Below are 13,908 nucleotides of genomic sequence, written 5' to 3' on the forward strand. Positions count from 1 at the left end.
GCCAGTCCACCCCTGATCGCCCCCAAAGTGAGACGGCCCACCAGGAAAATTAATTAATTAATTAATTTAACTCATTAAAGATTCAATTAATTCGATAACCGCTCAAAGCGTTAAGATTGGCGAATGAAAGCCCTCAGCGATTCAGTTAATTGAAAAGCACCCGCACAAAAGAACAATTCATGGGTGAAAATCCCAGAAATACTCAACTAGTCCATGTGATTATCTAATCAGCCAATCGTGTGGCAGCAGTGTATAAAATCATGCAGATATGGGTCAGGAGCTTCAGTTAATGCTCACACCGACCATCAGAATTATTCATTACTCAGAATGGTGCCAAAAACAAAAAAACATCCAGTGACAGTTCTTGGACACATGCCATTATGAATAACGAGGCATAAATCCGAACTCAGTAGCATAGATTGGGAGAGTGCGCGAGATGCCCTCTGTAACACATTGGTATTATAATTTATTATTACATTTCATAATGTATGCATTGAATTGTAAGCATAATATTGATGCATTTTACACCCCTACATACTATAAAGCGTAAAACATGCATTTAATTTCAGTTAAGTGAGCACGGTCACGTTTTGGGTGGCAGTTGCACACCCTGGCACACCCGTTGCTACGCCACTGACGTGTGCTATCTAGGTAGCTAGATAACAGGTGACCATTCAAGGCACCAAAATCATATTTCAACCCCTCAGTCTACGAGTTTTTAGCTTTTTTTTGTTGAAGATCTTCCTGAGATATCTTTCAGTTATGTGGAGTGTGGAATACTTGGCATTTATATGATTCATCCAAATGGAAAAATCCATATAAGCAAGTTATACATCAGCTAACATCATCGGGCCATTTCAAAGTTAACCTCCAATTATAACTCAACATAATTGAGGCTGAACTGGAAAAAAACCGATTTGATGGCTTGATAAACAATCTGTTGAACTCTTCAAAGCACTCTTAAAGGAGACATTAAGGCCAACCTTTAAGGTACACTCTGTAATTGATGGGTTGCAAGACCGTTTTTCGTCCACAAGTTTACACATGATGACAAATAAATAGAGGCATGTGTATCACACTACTCTTGACGTCCCGCTGGTTGGAAAAAATTAAGTACTTTTATTATAATTATTATATTAGTGATAGCTTTGCAGACTTTGACCATTTAGATGGCACTGGGTAAACACTCAACATGACATTCCTTTCAGGACAGTTAGACAGATGATACAAACACAACATGAGTCTTTTCTTAGTATGACTGATGGGGTTTCGGTCCAGTGGCGTGCTTCCAACCCGTGTCAGTGTGGTCGGCCCGAACAACCCTGCGGTCAAGTCAGGGTTCTTCGGTGAGCTCTGGAAGTAACCACCAATGGGGTCGGGGTTATGTAAAACAAGATGATGTGTGAGGCCACACCCCCTGGCTGAGTCACACCCCCCCCTGTAACCCCTTCCTCAAGTCCCCTGGGGTTTCTCAGCATCCCTTTCAGAGGATTTGTTCAGTGCTGGAAGCAGAGATGTCTAATAGTCTCCAGGCGGCGTACGGGTTCAGCTCTTCCTGGTCCCGGCACAGTGCCCACACGTACATCATCCTGAGAACCTTTTCCTGTAAAATACACACACACAAATGCAATTGAGACCCATTACTAGTGTTGGGTAAGTAACTAGGGTAAAAAAAATAAAAAATGTTTTTTTGCATTACAATACTGAAAGTCATGAGTTTGAATCTAGTGTGTGCTGAGAGACTCCAGCCAGGTTTCCTAAGCAACCAAACTGGCCCGGTTGCTAGGGAGGGTTGAGTCACATGGGGTAACCTCCTCGTGGTCGTGATTAGTGGTTCTCGCTCTCAATGGGGCGTGTGGTGAGTTGTGTGTGGATTGTGGAGAGTAGCATGAGCCTCCACATGCTGCGAGTCTCCACGGTGTCATGTGATAAGCGAAGGCAACTTTAATCAGACACTTTGCAGAGGAATCTCTCTTTAGGAACCGAAAATTAACCTTCCCACCACCAAATTTAATCAAACGCATGACAGTTACTACAGCTGCGTAAAATAAAACAGCATTTGTCAATAGGAAAACCCAGAAACTGTTTGAAGATGCTCCCTCCAGGGCAACAGACTGTGATAATTACCACAAACTTATAACTTCGACAAATCCCGAGTGTACCATTACATTTATAGATTTATTACCGGCCATTTTTGTAAACTGTCCACTCACAGCCTCTCCGGGTCACATCGGTTCTTTAGGAGTGAGTGAGCTCATTTAAGGGCCCTCAAGAGGGGCCAACAGAGGCGAATCACACCACTGATTCACAACGATCAACCATCTTTGACTCAGCACTTAAAGACGTTAATGGCTAATGGTGATGATTTGTATTATGATGTGTCGCAGCCACCACATGGTGCTTACTCACCGGATTTCCCTCCACGACTTCACCCTTCACGTTGCGAATGACCATCACCAGTTGAGCTTGAAAAGTGATTATGAGCACGGGGCCTTGCTCCATCATCTTCCCCATCGCCAACTAGAGAGAAAAGACGTGAAAGAGAAATGAATGTGGGTCGCACTATTAGAGAAATGGCGAAATAGTCTTTCGCTTTTCTTGATTACATGAAATGGCATTGCAAAGAATTTCGTAAAGTGACGCATATCTAAACTAAACAGCTTATTAGATACAAATAACATGGGTTTGCTCAAAAGGAAGATACTTACATCAATATTATCAATGTCTAGTATCTTGGAGTTGAACTGTAGACCCATTGCCTTTGCCTGCTGGATTGGGTGAGCCAACTGACTGTATGTCTAAAAACCAAAGAACAAGTCAAAACATTAGTCAATGTGCCATTTTTCTGTCACATCGGTTTTCTCCCCCCAAGGATCACCAAACGAATCAATCAAACACCAATGTCTGTGAAGACTCTCAGGATAGGTCATCAAATATCATATGTTACTAAAATAACTCCAAAAGTGTTTCCAGTACACTCACAGCCTCATAACACCAATCTCTGAGCACGTCCAGTTCTCCTTGAATCATGGCCTACAAACAGAGCAGAAGTTCAGCCACTTGTATTTCTGTCGACGTCTCTTGACATTCCCAATTGACACTGCTCGGAACGCTTTCTCACCTCTAGGACATTGGGAATAATGTCTCTTTCACACTGTTTGAGGAAGGAATCCTTGTCGAAATTCGGATCCACCTTCAGGATCTCTGTCAGAACCTCAGACATCTCTGTTTTGGAGAACAGCCCACCTGAGAAGAGCAGAGGAACTTTATAGTGATCTGCAGTCACATGCATTGAATTTAAAAATGAAACCGTTTCTCTATTGGCTGCAAAAGCCTTCTTGGTTCTAGAAGTATTTTTCCCATTCATTTTGTTCCATGGGGATTTCATAAACGTTGTAAACCATGAACCCAACCAACAAGCTCGGAGGTGAATGGCAACATCACAAACTTTGATTTGAAGCAGGAAAGTCGGGCAAAAAGGCAAAAGCACAAGACTGTGTACTTACCGTCTTTAATGAGGGAATGGACTACAATCTCATGAAATATTGCGAACTGTGAAATTGAATTAAAAAGTAATCTTTGATTGAAAATGGTTGATTATAAACATAGAAAGAATATATTTAATGTTTGTGGCAAAATATTTAGATATAAAAGTAGTTTGAGAGTGTAGGGAGAGCGACTTGATTGCGTCATGGGAGTGTGCGTCCGCTGAAGGGCTCTTGTGCGACTCTCTGATTGGTGGATCTCTCTTCAGGATCACGGGAAGCGTAGTTCTTCAGCAAATAAAGTTACAAATAAAGCGAACAAATGGTTTAAACAGAAGAATATTCCATTAACAACCTCTGAGATCACGGCAGGTCAGTCTTTAAGATTTATAAGTTATCGTTAAAACTTATTTACTCTAAGGAGAAAATGAATGGGTTTTTACTTCTGGAACCAGACTGATGCGCTCTACTACCTACCTACCTACCTACCCATCCACCTATCCATCCATCCATCTATCCACCAATCCATCCATTCATCTACCCATCCACCAATCCATCCATCCATTCATTCATTCATCTATCCCTTTCAAATTCAACAGTTCAATAAAATCATTCTCATACTTTTAGTGTGGTAAACTTTATTGGTTTTACCAATGATGTCGGTCATCTTGTCTGTGACGGCGCGGGACGCTCTGATCAAGGCATTGTCGCTCTCGTCATACTTCATCTTCATCTCAAAAAATCCTGGGAGGGGGAACCACAGGAAGTGATTAGAGTGTAAATATGCAACAGCATAGACTATCACCACTGGAGTCGTGAGTTTGAATCCAGGGCGTGTTGAGTGATTCCAGCCAGGTCTCCTAAGCAACCAAATTGGCCCGGTTGCTAGGGAGGGTAGAGTCACATGGGGTAACCTCCTCGTGGTCGTGATTAGTGGTTCTCGCTCTCAATGGGGCGTGTGGTGAGTTTTGCGTGGATCGTGGAGTTTTATCACGTGGCTTGTTGAGCGTGTTGCCATGGAGACAGCGCGTGTGGAGGCTTCATGCCATCCACTGCGGCATCCATGCTCAACTCACCACGCTCCTTACCGAAAACGAACCACATTATAGCGACCACGATGAGGTTACCCCATGTGACTCTACCCTCCCTAGCAACCGGGCCAATTTGGTTGCTTAGGAGACCTGACTGGAGTCACTCATGCCCTGGGATTTGTACTAGCGAACTCCAGGGGTGATAATCAGCATCTTTACCACCGAGCTACCCAGGCCAGAATTTGAATGGGAATGACAATGAGGCTGTGAGGGATGAATGTACCATCTCTTCAACGGGCTGTCCTGCAGTTTAAAGTGTTTTTGGATCATTCCGCAGACAAAACATTGATACAATATCCGTCCTAGAACATTCAGTATACAAAGAACTCCAGACAACATGAGATGTGGAAAATCAGATGTGATCTATGAGCTTTATACCGTCTATCCCTCACAGCCTCGTTTTCATTCCCATTCAAAATTAAAGATGGCGCTATCCCGAATAAGGTCTATATGTGGAGCGTAGCGGCATCTACTGATCAAGCGTGTGCATTACACCATGCACTGACCAGCTGTTGAAGTTGCTTTGAAACAATTTACAAAGCAACCTGCTACTTATAATTTAAAGTAGTTAAACGAGAGTCAAAACACCCTTTTGATAAAGTAGTTAAATATAATCTGGTGATATAACTTCTCGATTTTAAGCAGTTTCTATTGGCATAAAAACAAGGATCTTGAATAGAGCAATGACCTCAAATTACCGTAAAACTCGCTACTGCAAATATTTTACTACGAAAACGATTCGACTTTGCTACGCTACTTTTTAGGACATTTTAGGGGGAAAAACATGTTTGAAAATCGCTTCAGCTTGTCTGTAATACTGTGTGCACAATACATCATGACAAAAGCACTCACTGTTGAAAACAACATTGTTGTCCTTGAATTCCTTCCATTGCTGGTACCACTTGGAGTCCTTGTGTAGCACAACACCCATCGCTTCCCTTTAAGATATGGAAATATTTACTACACTAAAACATTTTTGATTTCAGATGCACAAAATCAGACATCAGCCAGCTAAATGATAAGAGTAGATGTCGTACTCATTGGCCTCGTAGACTTTGGTGTCACTGCCTCCTGCTTTCGATGAGAAGTCGCTTCTCTTTCTCAGCGTGGTGGGCGGTCGATACGGGCCGGTCTGTCCAAGATCACCGATCTCTTTCTTAACGCTCTCTACGCCCTGAGGAGAAGATTTCAGAAGTGTAAATACTGTTCAACCGTTACCCCGTTCAGTCTGGAAATTCACGACGGCTTGTTCTGACCTGTGAGATCGCCCGAAACGCTCCGGTCTTTCCGAATTTCTCTCCACTCTTGGACACCGTCTCAGCCGAATGCTTGGCGGTTTTGGTAGCTTCTTCCACTCCTTCTTTAATTTTCTTTCCGATGTCCGAGCGACCCACCTCTTCCAAACCCTACGAGAGAACGCATGAAATCAGCGCCTATAAAATTCTGAAGGACTTCAGAAGGATAATATGTCAAATTTTAAGGTAAACGGAGGCAATATAACTCTTCAATACTGCAACATAAAACTTCTGTGAACATTCAACCTTCAGCAGTTATGTTAATGTAATATAATACATCACTGAAATTCAAGTCGGAATAAATAAATGTTTTTCGAAATGCTAATTAATTGTGGATAAATTGCACGTGTCAAAATGTGCCACAACACCCAAAATCTGGTCATTAATATGCGACTCACCTCCTTCACGGTGTCTGATAGTGTGCCGAGAGTTTTCTTCAAAACTTCAGACGTTTTAACGGTTTCCGACTCGATGGTTTTCTGGAAGACATCAAACAATGTCGTGACTAAGCTGATGTGCCGTTTTTTAATTAGCAACATAATGTTGACAATTAATATCAAAGCTCAAAACACTTGTCATGTTTTGCTAATAATATGGCCGATTATAAAACTGATTATGTGCATACATATTTCCTCCTGGCCTGTTTCAGGGCTTCTGATTCTTCCAGCTTTTTGGCTTCTTCTCGAAATTTCTTGATGTTCTCTGTCATCTCTTTGTTCTTGCTCAGTTCCTGCTTCAGATTGTCCAGAAACTCGCCCAGGAATCCTTTCCGACCGCCAGACATGAACCGCACCTGCATGACACACACACACACACACACACACACACACACACACACACACACACACACACACACGAAGACTTAGATGGCAAAATTCAGACTGGCTCTCAAAACCTAGTGAGCTTCCCACTCAGACAGCATTGAGGTCATCAAAATGTAGTGAGTTTTCCACCTAGACAGATTTGATCGAAACCAAGTTAGCAGCCTATCTATCTAGACAGCATTTTTGGACACTGAGACCTAGTGAGCTGCCTATCTAGACAGGATTTTGGCAATGAAATCTAGTGAGCTTCCTATCTAGACAGCATTTTGGCAATGAAATCTAGTGAGCTTCCTATCTAGACAGCATTTTGGCAATGAAATCTAGTGAGCTTCCTATCTAGACAGCATTTTGGCAATGAAATCTAGTGAGCTTCCTATCTAGACAGCATTTTGGCAATGAAATCTAGTGAGCTTCCTACCTAGAAAGCATATTTGGGCATCAAAACCTAATAAGATACCTATCCAGACAGCCTTTCAATCATCAAAACGTAGTGAGTTTCCTACTCGGACAGCATTTTTAGCACCGATACTTAGTGAGCTGTCTATCTAGACAGCATTTCGGTCATCAAAACGTCAGCACAGCCTATCTAGAAAGCATTTTTAGGTCACAGAACACACTGAGCTGCCTACTTAGACAGCATTTTTAGGCACTGATACCTAGTAAGCAGCCTATCAAAATCTAGTGAGCTGCCTATCTAGAAAGCATTTTTAGGTAGCAGAACACACTGAGATGCCTACCTAGACAGCAACTTTAGGCACTGATACCTAGTAAGCAGCCTATCAAAATCTAGTGAGCTGCCTATCTAGAAAGCATTTTTAGGTAGCAGAACACACTGAGATGCCTACCTAGACAGCAACTTTAGGCACTGATACCTAGTAAGCAGCCTATCAAGACAGCAATTTTAGGCACTGATACCTAGTAAGCAGCCTATCAAAATCTAGTAAGCTGCCTATCTAGAAAGCATTTTTAGGTCGCAGAACACACTGAGCTGCCTACCAAGACAGCAACTTTAGGCACTGATACCTAGTAAGCAGCCTATCAAAATGTAGTGAGCTGCCTATCAAGACAGCAATTTTAGGCACTGATACCTAGTAAGCAGCCTATCAAAATCTAGTAAGCTCCCTATCTAGAAAGCATTTTTAGGTCGCAGAACACACTGAGCTGCCTACTTAGACAGCAACTTTAGGCACTGATACCTAGTAAGCAGCCTATCAAAATGTAGTGAGCTGTCTATCTAGAAAGCATTTTTAGGTCACAGAACACACTGAGCTGCCTACTTAGACAGCATTTTTAGGCACTGATACCTAGTAAGCAGCCTATCAAAATGTAGTGAGCTGTCTATCTAGAAAGCATTTTTAGGTCGAAGAACACACTGAGCTGCCTACTTAAGACAGCAACTTTAGGCACTGATACCTAGTAAGCAGCCTATCAAAATGTAGTGAGCTGCCTATCAAGACAGCAATTTTAGGCACTGATACCTAGTAAGCAGCCTATCAAAATCTAGTAAGCTGCCTATCTAGAAAGCATTTTTAGGTCGCAGAACACATTGAGCTGCCTACCAAGACAGCAACTTTAGGCAATGATACCTAGTAAGCAGCCTATCAAAATGTAGTGAGCTGCCTATCAAGACATCAATTTTAGGCACTGATACCTAGTAAGCAGCCCATCAAAATCTAGTGAGCTGCCTATCTAGACAGCATTTCAATGTAGTGGGTTTCCTACCTAGACCTAGAGTTTTTGGGACATCAAAACCTATTGAGTTAAGACATTATTCTGGGCACAAGTGAGCAGCCTACCAAGACGGCATATATGATTATTCAAAATGTTATCTAGTTAGGCAGCTCACTACTTTTGCAGGCTCAATCGTCCCACACATCGGACACTCACCTGTGCTGCACTGGCGGTGGAGCCACATATCCTATAGACATGAGATCTGTCATATAACGATGCACACTGACGAGTGGCAAACAGCACACAACCTCTCCTCACACACAGCTGTGCAGAGAAAACACATCACATAATAACAGAGATGTCTTCAGCTACTCAAGAGTCCAGTAGAAAAAGCACAGTGTTATTATTATTATTACCATGCTACATACCCAAAACACAGTTAAAGTGAAAGCACTGCAATGCATTTTTTGGTATTTGAAAATAAATAACGCAATGTCTCATCTCAAATCACAAAAGCAGAGAGTTTAATCAGTGATATGATAATATTTCATAATTTGTTTTATTTTCCATCATGGCCAAAAACATGCTTCACCAGCATGACTAATCAATGTAAACACACAGAGATCTCGTGAACCGCTCACGTGCTGGTGCTGCATTAATCGCGAGCATCATGCCTATCGCGGTTAGATTAAGTGTGCGGTTAGTTTTAGTTTAATAAACAGTTTAAAGGATCAACTCACCTGGTAATACTGACACAAGGAGGCCACCATCGTGCCTGCGCTGCGAGTGACCTGTTTGGCTGGTGACCTTGTGACGCACTTCCGGGGGAGGGGCAGCGACAGGGGACAGCCAATGAACAGGCCTATTATATCTCCATGGCTACAGACAGCGCCGTGCCATGTGCTTTTCATTTTGATCGCGCTATCTAACTGTTTTATAAAATAATTGATTACAGTTTGTTTTGAGAAGACAAGTAATACAAGATAGTAGTAAAGAAAGAGTAATCATCTTTATTTGCTCAAATAGTAATGATTCATTTGCAGTTTAACAATTAACTTTACAGTTTCAAGACCAAGATAGTACATTGCCATGCCATTGTAATTGTCATTTAACAGTCATTTGAAGAGACAGTTTACCCAAAAATGAAAATCCCGTCATTATTTACTCTTCCTCGAGTTGTTCCAAACTAGCCGAATACAGATCTGAGTTTTCATAGCGAAATTACTGATAACTGAGAACCACAACCATCATCATGAGACATACTGACATACTGATATCCTTTATTGAAGCTAAAATGTACTTTAGAATTACATTCAAACATCTCAATCCTCTGAACTATGTTCAGAATGATCAATAATCATGGTCGAGTTGTTTCCGATTATTATGTTCTGTGAATTCTCAATATGGATGCATGATGGTTGCCATGCGGGATGTTGTGGAGCCATTTGCATTGGTCCATAATTCAGAGGTGGTCCTGCATAAAACGTTCCATCATGCTGCTTTTCGGATTCTAGCATCATCCGCTCTAATCTTTCAGTCTGTCGTCGTAGCTCCACATTTCTGCTGTTTTCTTCTAGCAGTCGTCTCTGTTGCTCGATTGCCTTCTTATTACGTTGCTCTTTCATCCATTCTACCTTTTGAGATGCCACCTTATTAGGTGCCATGACCTTCAAGGCTTTACGTTCGAACGCACTGTTTTCATCAAGACAGACCTTTGTGCGAAGAACCAACGGAAACCTCTGCCTAGGCAAACGGTTATCTCGCGGTAGCAACGGAATAACCGAATTAGTTTTGTGACATTTTTCTAGAGAATTCATGAGCGCTGAATCAGTGGTAGTTGCGCTGAGGTTTGTGTCGAAGTTCTTGGTGAGCAACAGTAGCGTGAACGCCGAGTTGTCGATGGCGTCTTCCATGCAACGCAACGCTGACCTTCCAGGTTCCTCAAAGTCCTCAGAGAAAGTCGCGCCTTGTCCTGACGTTATACTCTCCAGTTTATCTCTGAGTCTTTGCGCCTCGTCCGCATCTTCAGGTCCATGTAGGATCACGAAGGCGTAAAATGTTTCGTCTTCTTCGCTATAACTTGGTTCTGCTGGGGGAACACTCTTAGCTTGAGTTGGCGGTTTGCAGTCGTTAGCGCAATGGCTTGAGTTTACAGGATGTGCTTTTAGTTTGGTGCCGCTATTTGGGGCGGATGAAAAATCAAGAACATTTTCTGCATTCGTGCTTTCCGATGTCACAACTTGAGAGCTTCCGTTATGATCGAGACATGGTTTGGGTGCGTCATTGATGTCCTGCATTTTAAGCGTCTTTGGTGAGGTAATTGCACAACTATTTGATGATCTGTCAGGACAATGTGGTGTTTGGTCTTGATTGGTTGTAGTTTCGCTCTCTTGGGGGATGTGCAGAGTCATTGGCTTTGATTCTTCGGTATTGGACTCTGGGCCTAGAATCGTTGGCGAGCTAATTTCGAGACTATGTGAGATACAGATCGAACTGGTCCTTAACGGTGATGGACAGCTAATGTTTGTCCCCGATATGTCTAGAGAGGTCAGACAGTCTGTTATGGAAGCCATTTCTGTGGTAAATCTTGGGAATTCGTCAATAACTTCAGCCCCGCAAACTTGTCGAACTTCCTCAAAGATGTCAACATCTGTAGATTGTGAACCAGCGTTCTTGCTCTTCGCAAGAATTGTGCGGTACGCTTGATCTCGGAGCGACTTGTCACATAATCTTTCTTGCACCAATACCGCAAAAATCCGTGCAATGTCCAGTAAAGTCTCCGTGTCTGATCTTGATATCGTAAAACCACCAAAGTGGCTACTGTTCAATCCTTCTCCATGCATCTTCACCATTTCGGCCAAGTGGTTCGCGACACTGCTGTTGCAGTTAGCCATTAGCTTAGCATTCGCATCTTTGTTTCTCTTCAGGAGAATCAAGCACATGGCGTGCACCAATTCCTCAGCCCGCAATTGGCCCATTTTGCAAGTCAAGCTGACCAGTCGCTCCGGGGTGGCTTTAGAGAGAACTTCAATGGCCATGGCGAGACCCGGCTCCATATGTTCTCTCTCCATAAGCTGTATAGCACCTTCTGCCTTTGTTTTAAGTATGTATAGGTGATCATATGTGAATATGTATTCTTATACGTTATGTTCAAGCCATTCCATACAATATGAAGTCACTTCGAGAAGCATGATTGCACCTAAACAATGAAAGAAAAAGAGAGTTACATGGGTGTATGTGGATCATGAATCAGTCAAATCGTCACCAGAAACCCCACACAAAACTATGAGCTTATTCATTGTTTTATATAGTATGGGGCATAGTTTCCAGGGGGGATGGGGGGAGGTAACCCCCCCAACAAACAAAACAAGCAAGTACAACCCCCACCTCCTCCCCTCCCCAATGATCAATGGACTCATGTAGATGCTTCACACTGCAAACCCCAATATTTAAGCCAAATCTATGCCCTTGTATATAGTGTTTGGGCTCTTTTTAAACATTTTCACTACTGTAAAGTGGTGTCACTGACGGAGGTTGCAGTGCTAGTGCAAGATATTCAGCTAATCATAATTGAATTCACTGTTTATTATTATTTCATCTTTGATTTTAATCATTTAAATGATATTTAGATTGTATTAATTAGTTATTGACGCCCTCTGAGAGTTTAGATATGTAGCCCATCACATTACCGCATATATTTATTGTAATATATATATATATTGTACTTAATTTAGCTGCATTATGAAACACATTTGCCTTAATTCCACTTATAACTCCAACACATTGTTCCTTTGTTGTCGTGTTTTGTCTCCGTGGAACAGTCATTTTGCTACTCCTGTCCTAACTAAGTTAAGATACCTCTTAAACAATTTAGGAAATGAGAGCAAATCTTAACACTTATGACCCTTAATGAATCACACTCATTCTTAAGAGTAGGAATAAGAGTATTATGACGTCATTCTTAGAATTTTGACACGTAAGACTAAAATGTTTACTCTAAACGGCCCAGAACTCATTTAAATAAAATGATCATATGTGGAATAAATCTCTTACCTTTGGTAATAGTTCTCTTCAAAACAGGAACAGGCAATATATATATTTCCCTGCCTTATATTTCCCTTGTCCCGTAACTTATTTTCCTTGTCGTGTAACGCGGAAGAAGGAAAACAAATATGTTGATTATTAAATGTCCAGTTGGTGGCAGTACAAAGTTCATATGTGGGAATTCTTAGGGAAGACAAAACTATGGAATCAATTCCATGCCACATATATTTGCAAAAATATAAAGTTTTGCAAAAGACAAAAAGTATTGAGCAAACCAAAAAAAAATTTTTGAAACAAAAATTAAGTATCACAAACGTAAAATAAAGTATCGAGAGAAAAAAGAAAGGTTTGCAAACAAAAATAAAGAATTGCAAAATATAAATAAAATATAGCAAAAACCAAGATGTAAGTAATTGCAAAAATCAATGACTGTTGTAAAAGAAACTAAAGAACTTTGATCCTTTTTTATCTCTGCAACAGATTTTTAGGCAGCAATGATTTTGCCACACATCTTTTTCTTTGCAATGCTACTAATTATTTTGCAACGCTCCTTTTAATCTGCATTTCCATCACGTGTGAGCTCGTGATACCGTTTTGCCTTTGCGCTTCACTTTTCTCTGCGTTTCACTTTATGGCACTGTTTTGACGTGGGGGTGGAGTCAGGGGATTGGGGCGTGTACAACGGGCTCAGTGATGCCTCCCTGGAAGCATAGACGTTGGAACAGGGGGGGTGGCGCCCATCGCGCATACAGCCGAACTAACGCGATCGTTATAAAGGTGTTTAAACAACAATACACTTCCACTTGCATGTATTTGACAATCGGAATATCAGATATTTCATGCCATAGCGAACACATTTGTGAATATTCTGAATAAAAAAGGAAAAATGACATAAAAGCAGATCATCATTCATTCAGCGCTGTTGCTGCTGCGGTGTGTCACGTGACAAGCAATGATGCGTCACCATGGAAACCATAAAGTGACACATTCTAAATAACGGTCGCCTAGAAAAACTCAAGCTGGGGGGGTCAGTTATATGTTGTATGCGCAGCCGCAGCGGAGACATAATTTAAGGACGCGAGTCCCGGAAGAATATGATTTTATCCTCTTAGTGAAGAAAGCAACATTCCGGTAATGACACAAAAACAGATTTTAAATTTCTTTTCAAAAGCTCCCACAGCAAAGCGAATAAGAGAAGGGGGGGACAACATCACTGGATCTGACATCCGATTCATCGTTATGTGTCTCAACGCACACATAAAGCTTGCCACAAAGAACCGGCCTATGCATTAAACATTTAAATTGTTTATTAATAAACTAGTGTTTTCTGTCAGTTTTCGGTTCATTTATGAGACGCGCTCCGGTTCACGCGCCGGCGCCTCCGTGTCCTAATTATATTGTCTACTATATTTGCTTCTTATTTATTAATCCAGTCAATTTGTTGATGAAAACATTGATTAAAATGAAGATACAATTTATACAAAACGAAATTCACTTA

At 41.5% G+C, this 13,908-nt stretch overlaps 2 protein-coding genes across 2 annotated transcripts; both read right to left on the reverse strand.

Moving 5' to 3' along the window:
• Positions 1-1,102: 1,102 nt before the first annotated feature.
• Positions 1,103-9,204, reverse strand: timm44 (translocase of inner mitochondrial membrane 44 homolog (yeast)). Its single transcript, XM_052121784.1, has 13 exons — positions 9,107-9,204; positions 8,583-8,690; positions 6,497-6,664; positions 6,270-6,350; positions 5,833-5,982; positions 5,614-5,750; positions 5,429-5,514; positions 4,137-4,229; positions 3,122-3,246; positions 2,983-3,033; positions 2,709-2,798; positions 2,410-2,520; positions 1,103-1,603 (listed from the first exon to the last, which is right to left on the reverse strand). The coding sequence occupies exons 1-13, from the start codon at positions 9,134-9,136 to the stop codon at positions 1,484-1,486; spliced, it is 1,350 nt and encodes a 449-aa protein (XP_051977744.1). The 5' UTR covers positions 9,137-9,204; the 3' UTR covers positions 1,103-1,483.
• A 137-nt stretch (positions 9,205-9,341) lies between these two features.
• On the reverse strand, positions 9,342-12,559 carry LOC127639653 (TIR domain-containing adapter molecule 1-like). The gene is made up of 2 exons (XM_052121782.1): positions 12,420-12,559; positions 9,342-11,565 (listed from the first exon to the last, which is right to left on the reverse strand). Exon 2 carries the CDS (start codon positions 11,435-11,437, stop codon positions 9,689-9,691), a length of 1,749 nt encoding a protein of 582 aa, XP_051977742.1. The 5' UTR covers positions 11,438-11,565; positions 12,420-12,559; the 3' UTR covers positions 9,342-9,688.
• Between the last annotated feature and the right edge of the window lie 1,349 nt (positions 12,560-13,908).

The sequence above is a fragment of the Xyrauchen texanus genome, chromosome 48 (assembly GCF_025860055.1).
Source record: "Xyrauchen texanus isolate HMW12.3.18 chromosome 48, RBS_HiC_50CHRs, whole genome shotgun sequence".
Taxonomy (NCBI): domain Eukaryota; kingdom Metazoa; phylum Chordata; class Actinopteri; order Cypriniformes; family Catostomidae; genus Xyrauchen; species Xyrauchen texanus.

What these genes read in the sequence shown, in the direction of transcription:
- timm44 (XM_052121784.1), bottom strand. Translation starts at nt 9,136, where the DNA reads ATGGTGGCCTCCTTGTGTCAGTATTACCAG. An exon ending in CGTTTCGGGCGATCTCACAG is followed by an intron (nt 5,751 to 5,832) that starts GTCAGAACAAGC and finishes TCTTCTCCTCAG; the next exon opens with GGCGTAGAGAGCGTTAAGAA. An exon ending in CAACAATGTTGTTTTCAACA is followed by an intron (nt 4,230 to 5,428) that starts GTGAGTGCTTTT and finishes TCCCCCTCCCAG; the next exon opens with GATTTTTTGAGATGAAGATG.
- LOC127639653 (XM_052121782.1), bottom strand. Translation starts at nt 11,437, where the DNA reads ATGGAGAGAGAACATATGGAGCCGGGTCTCGCCATGGCCATTGAAGTT.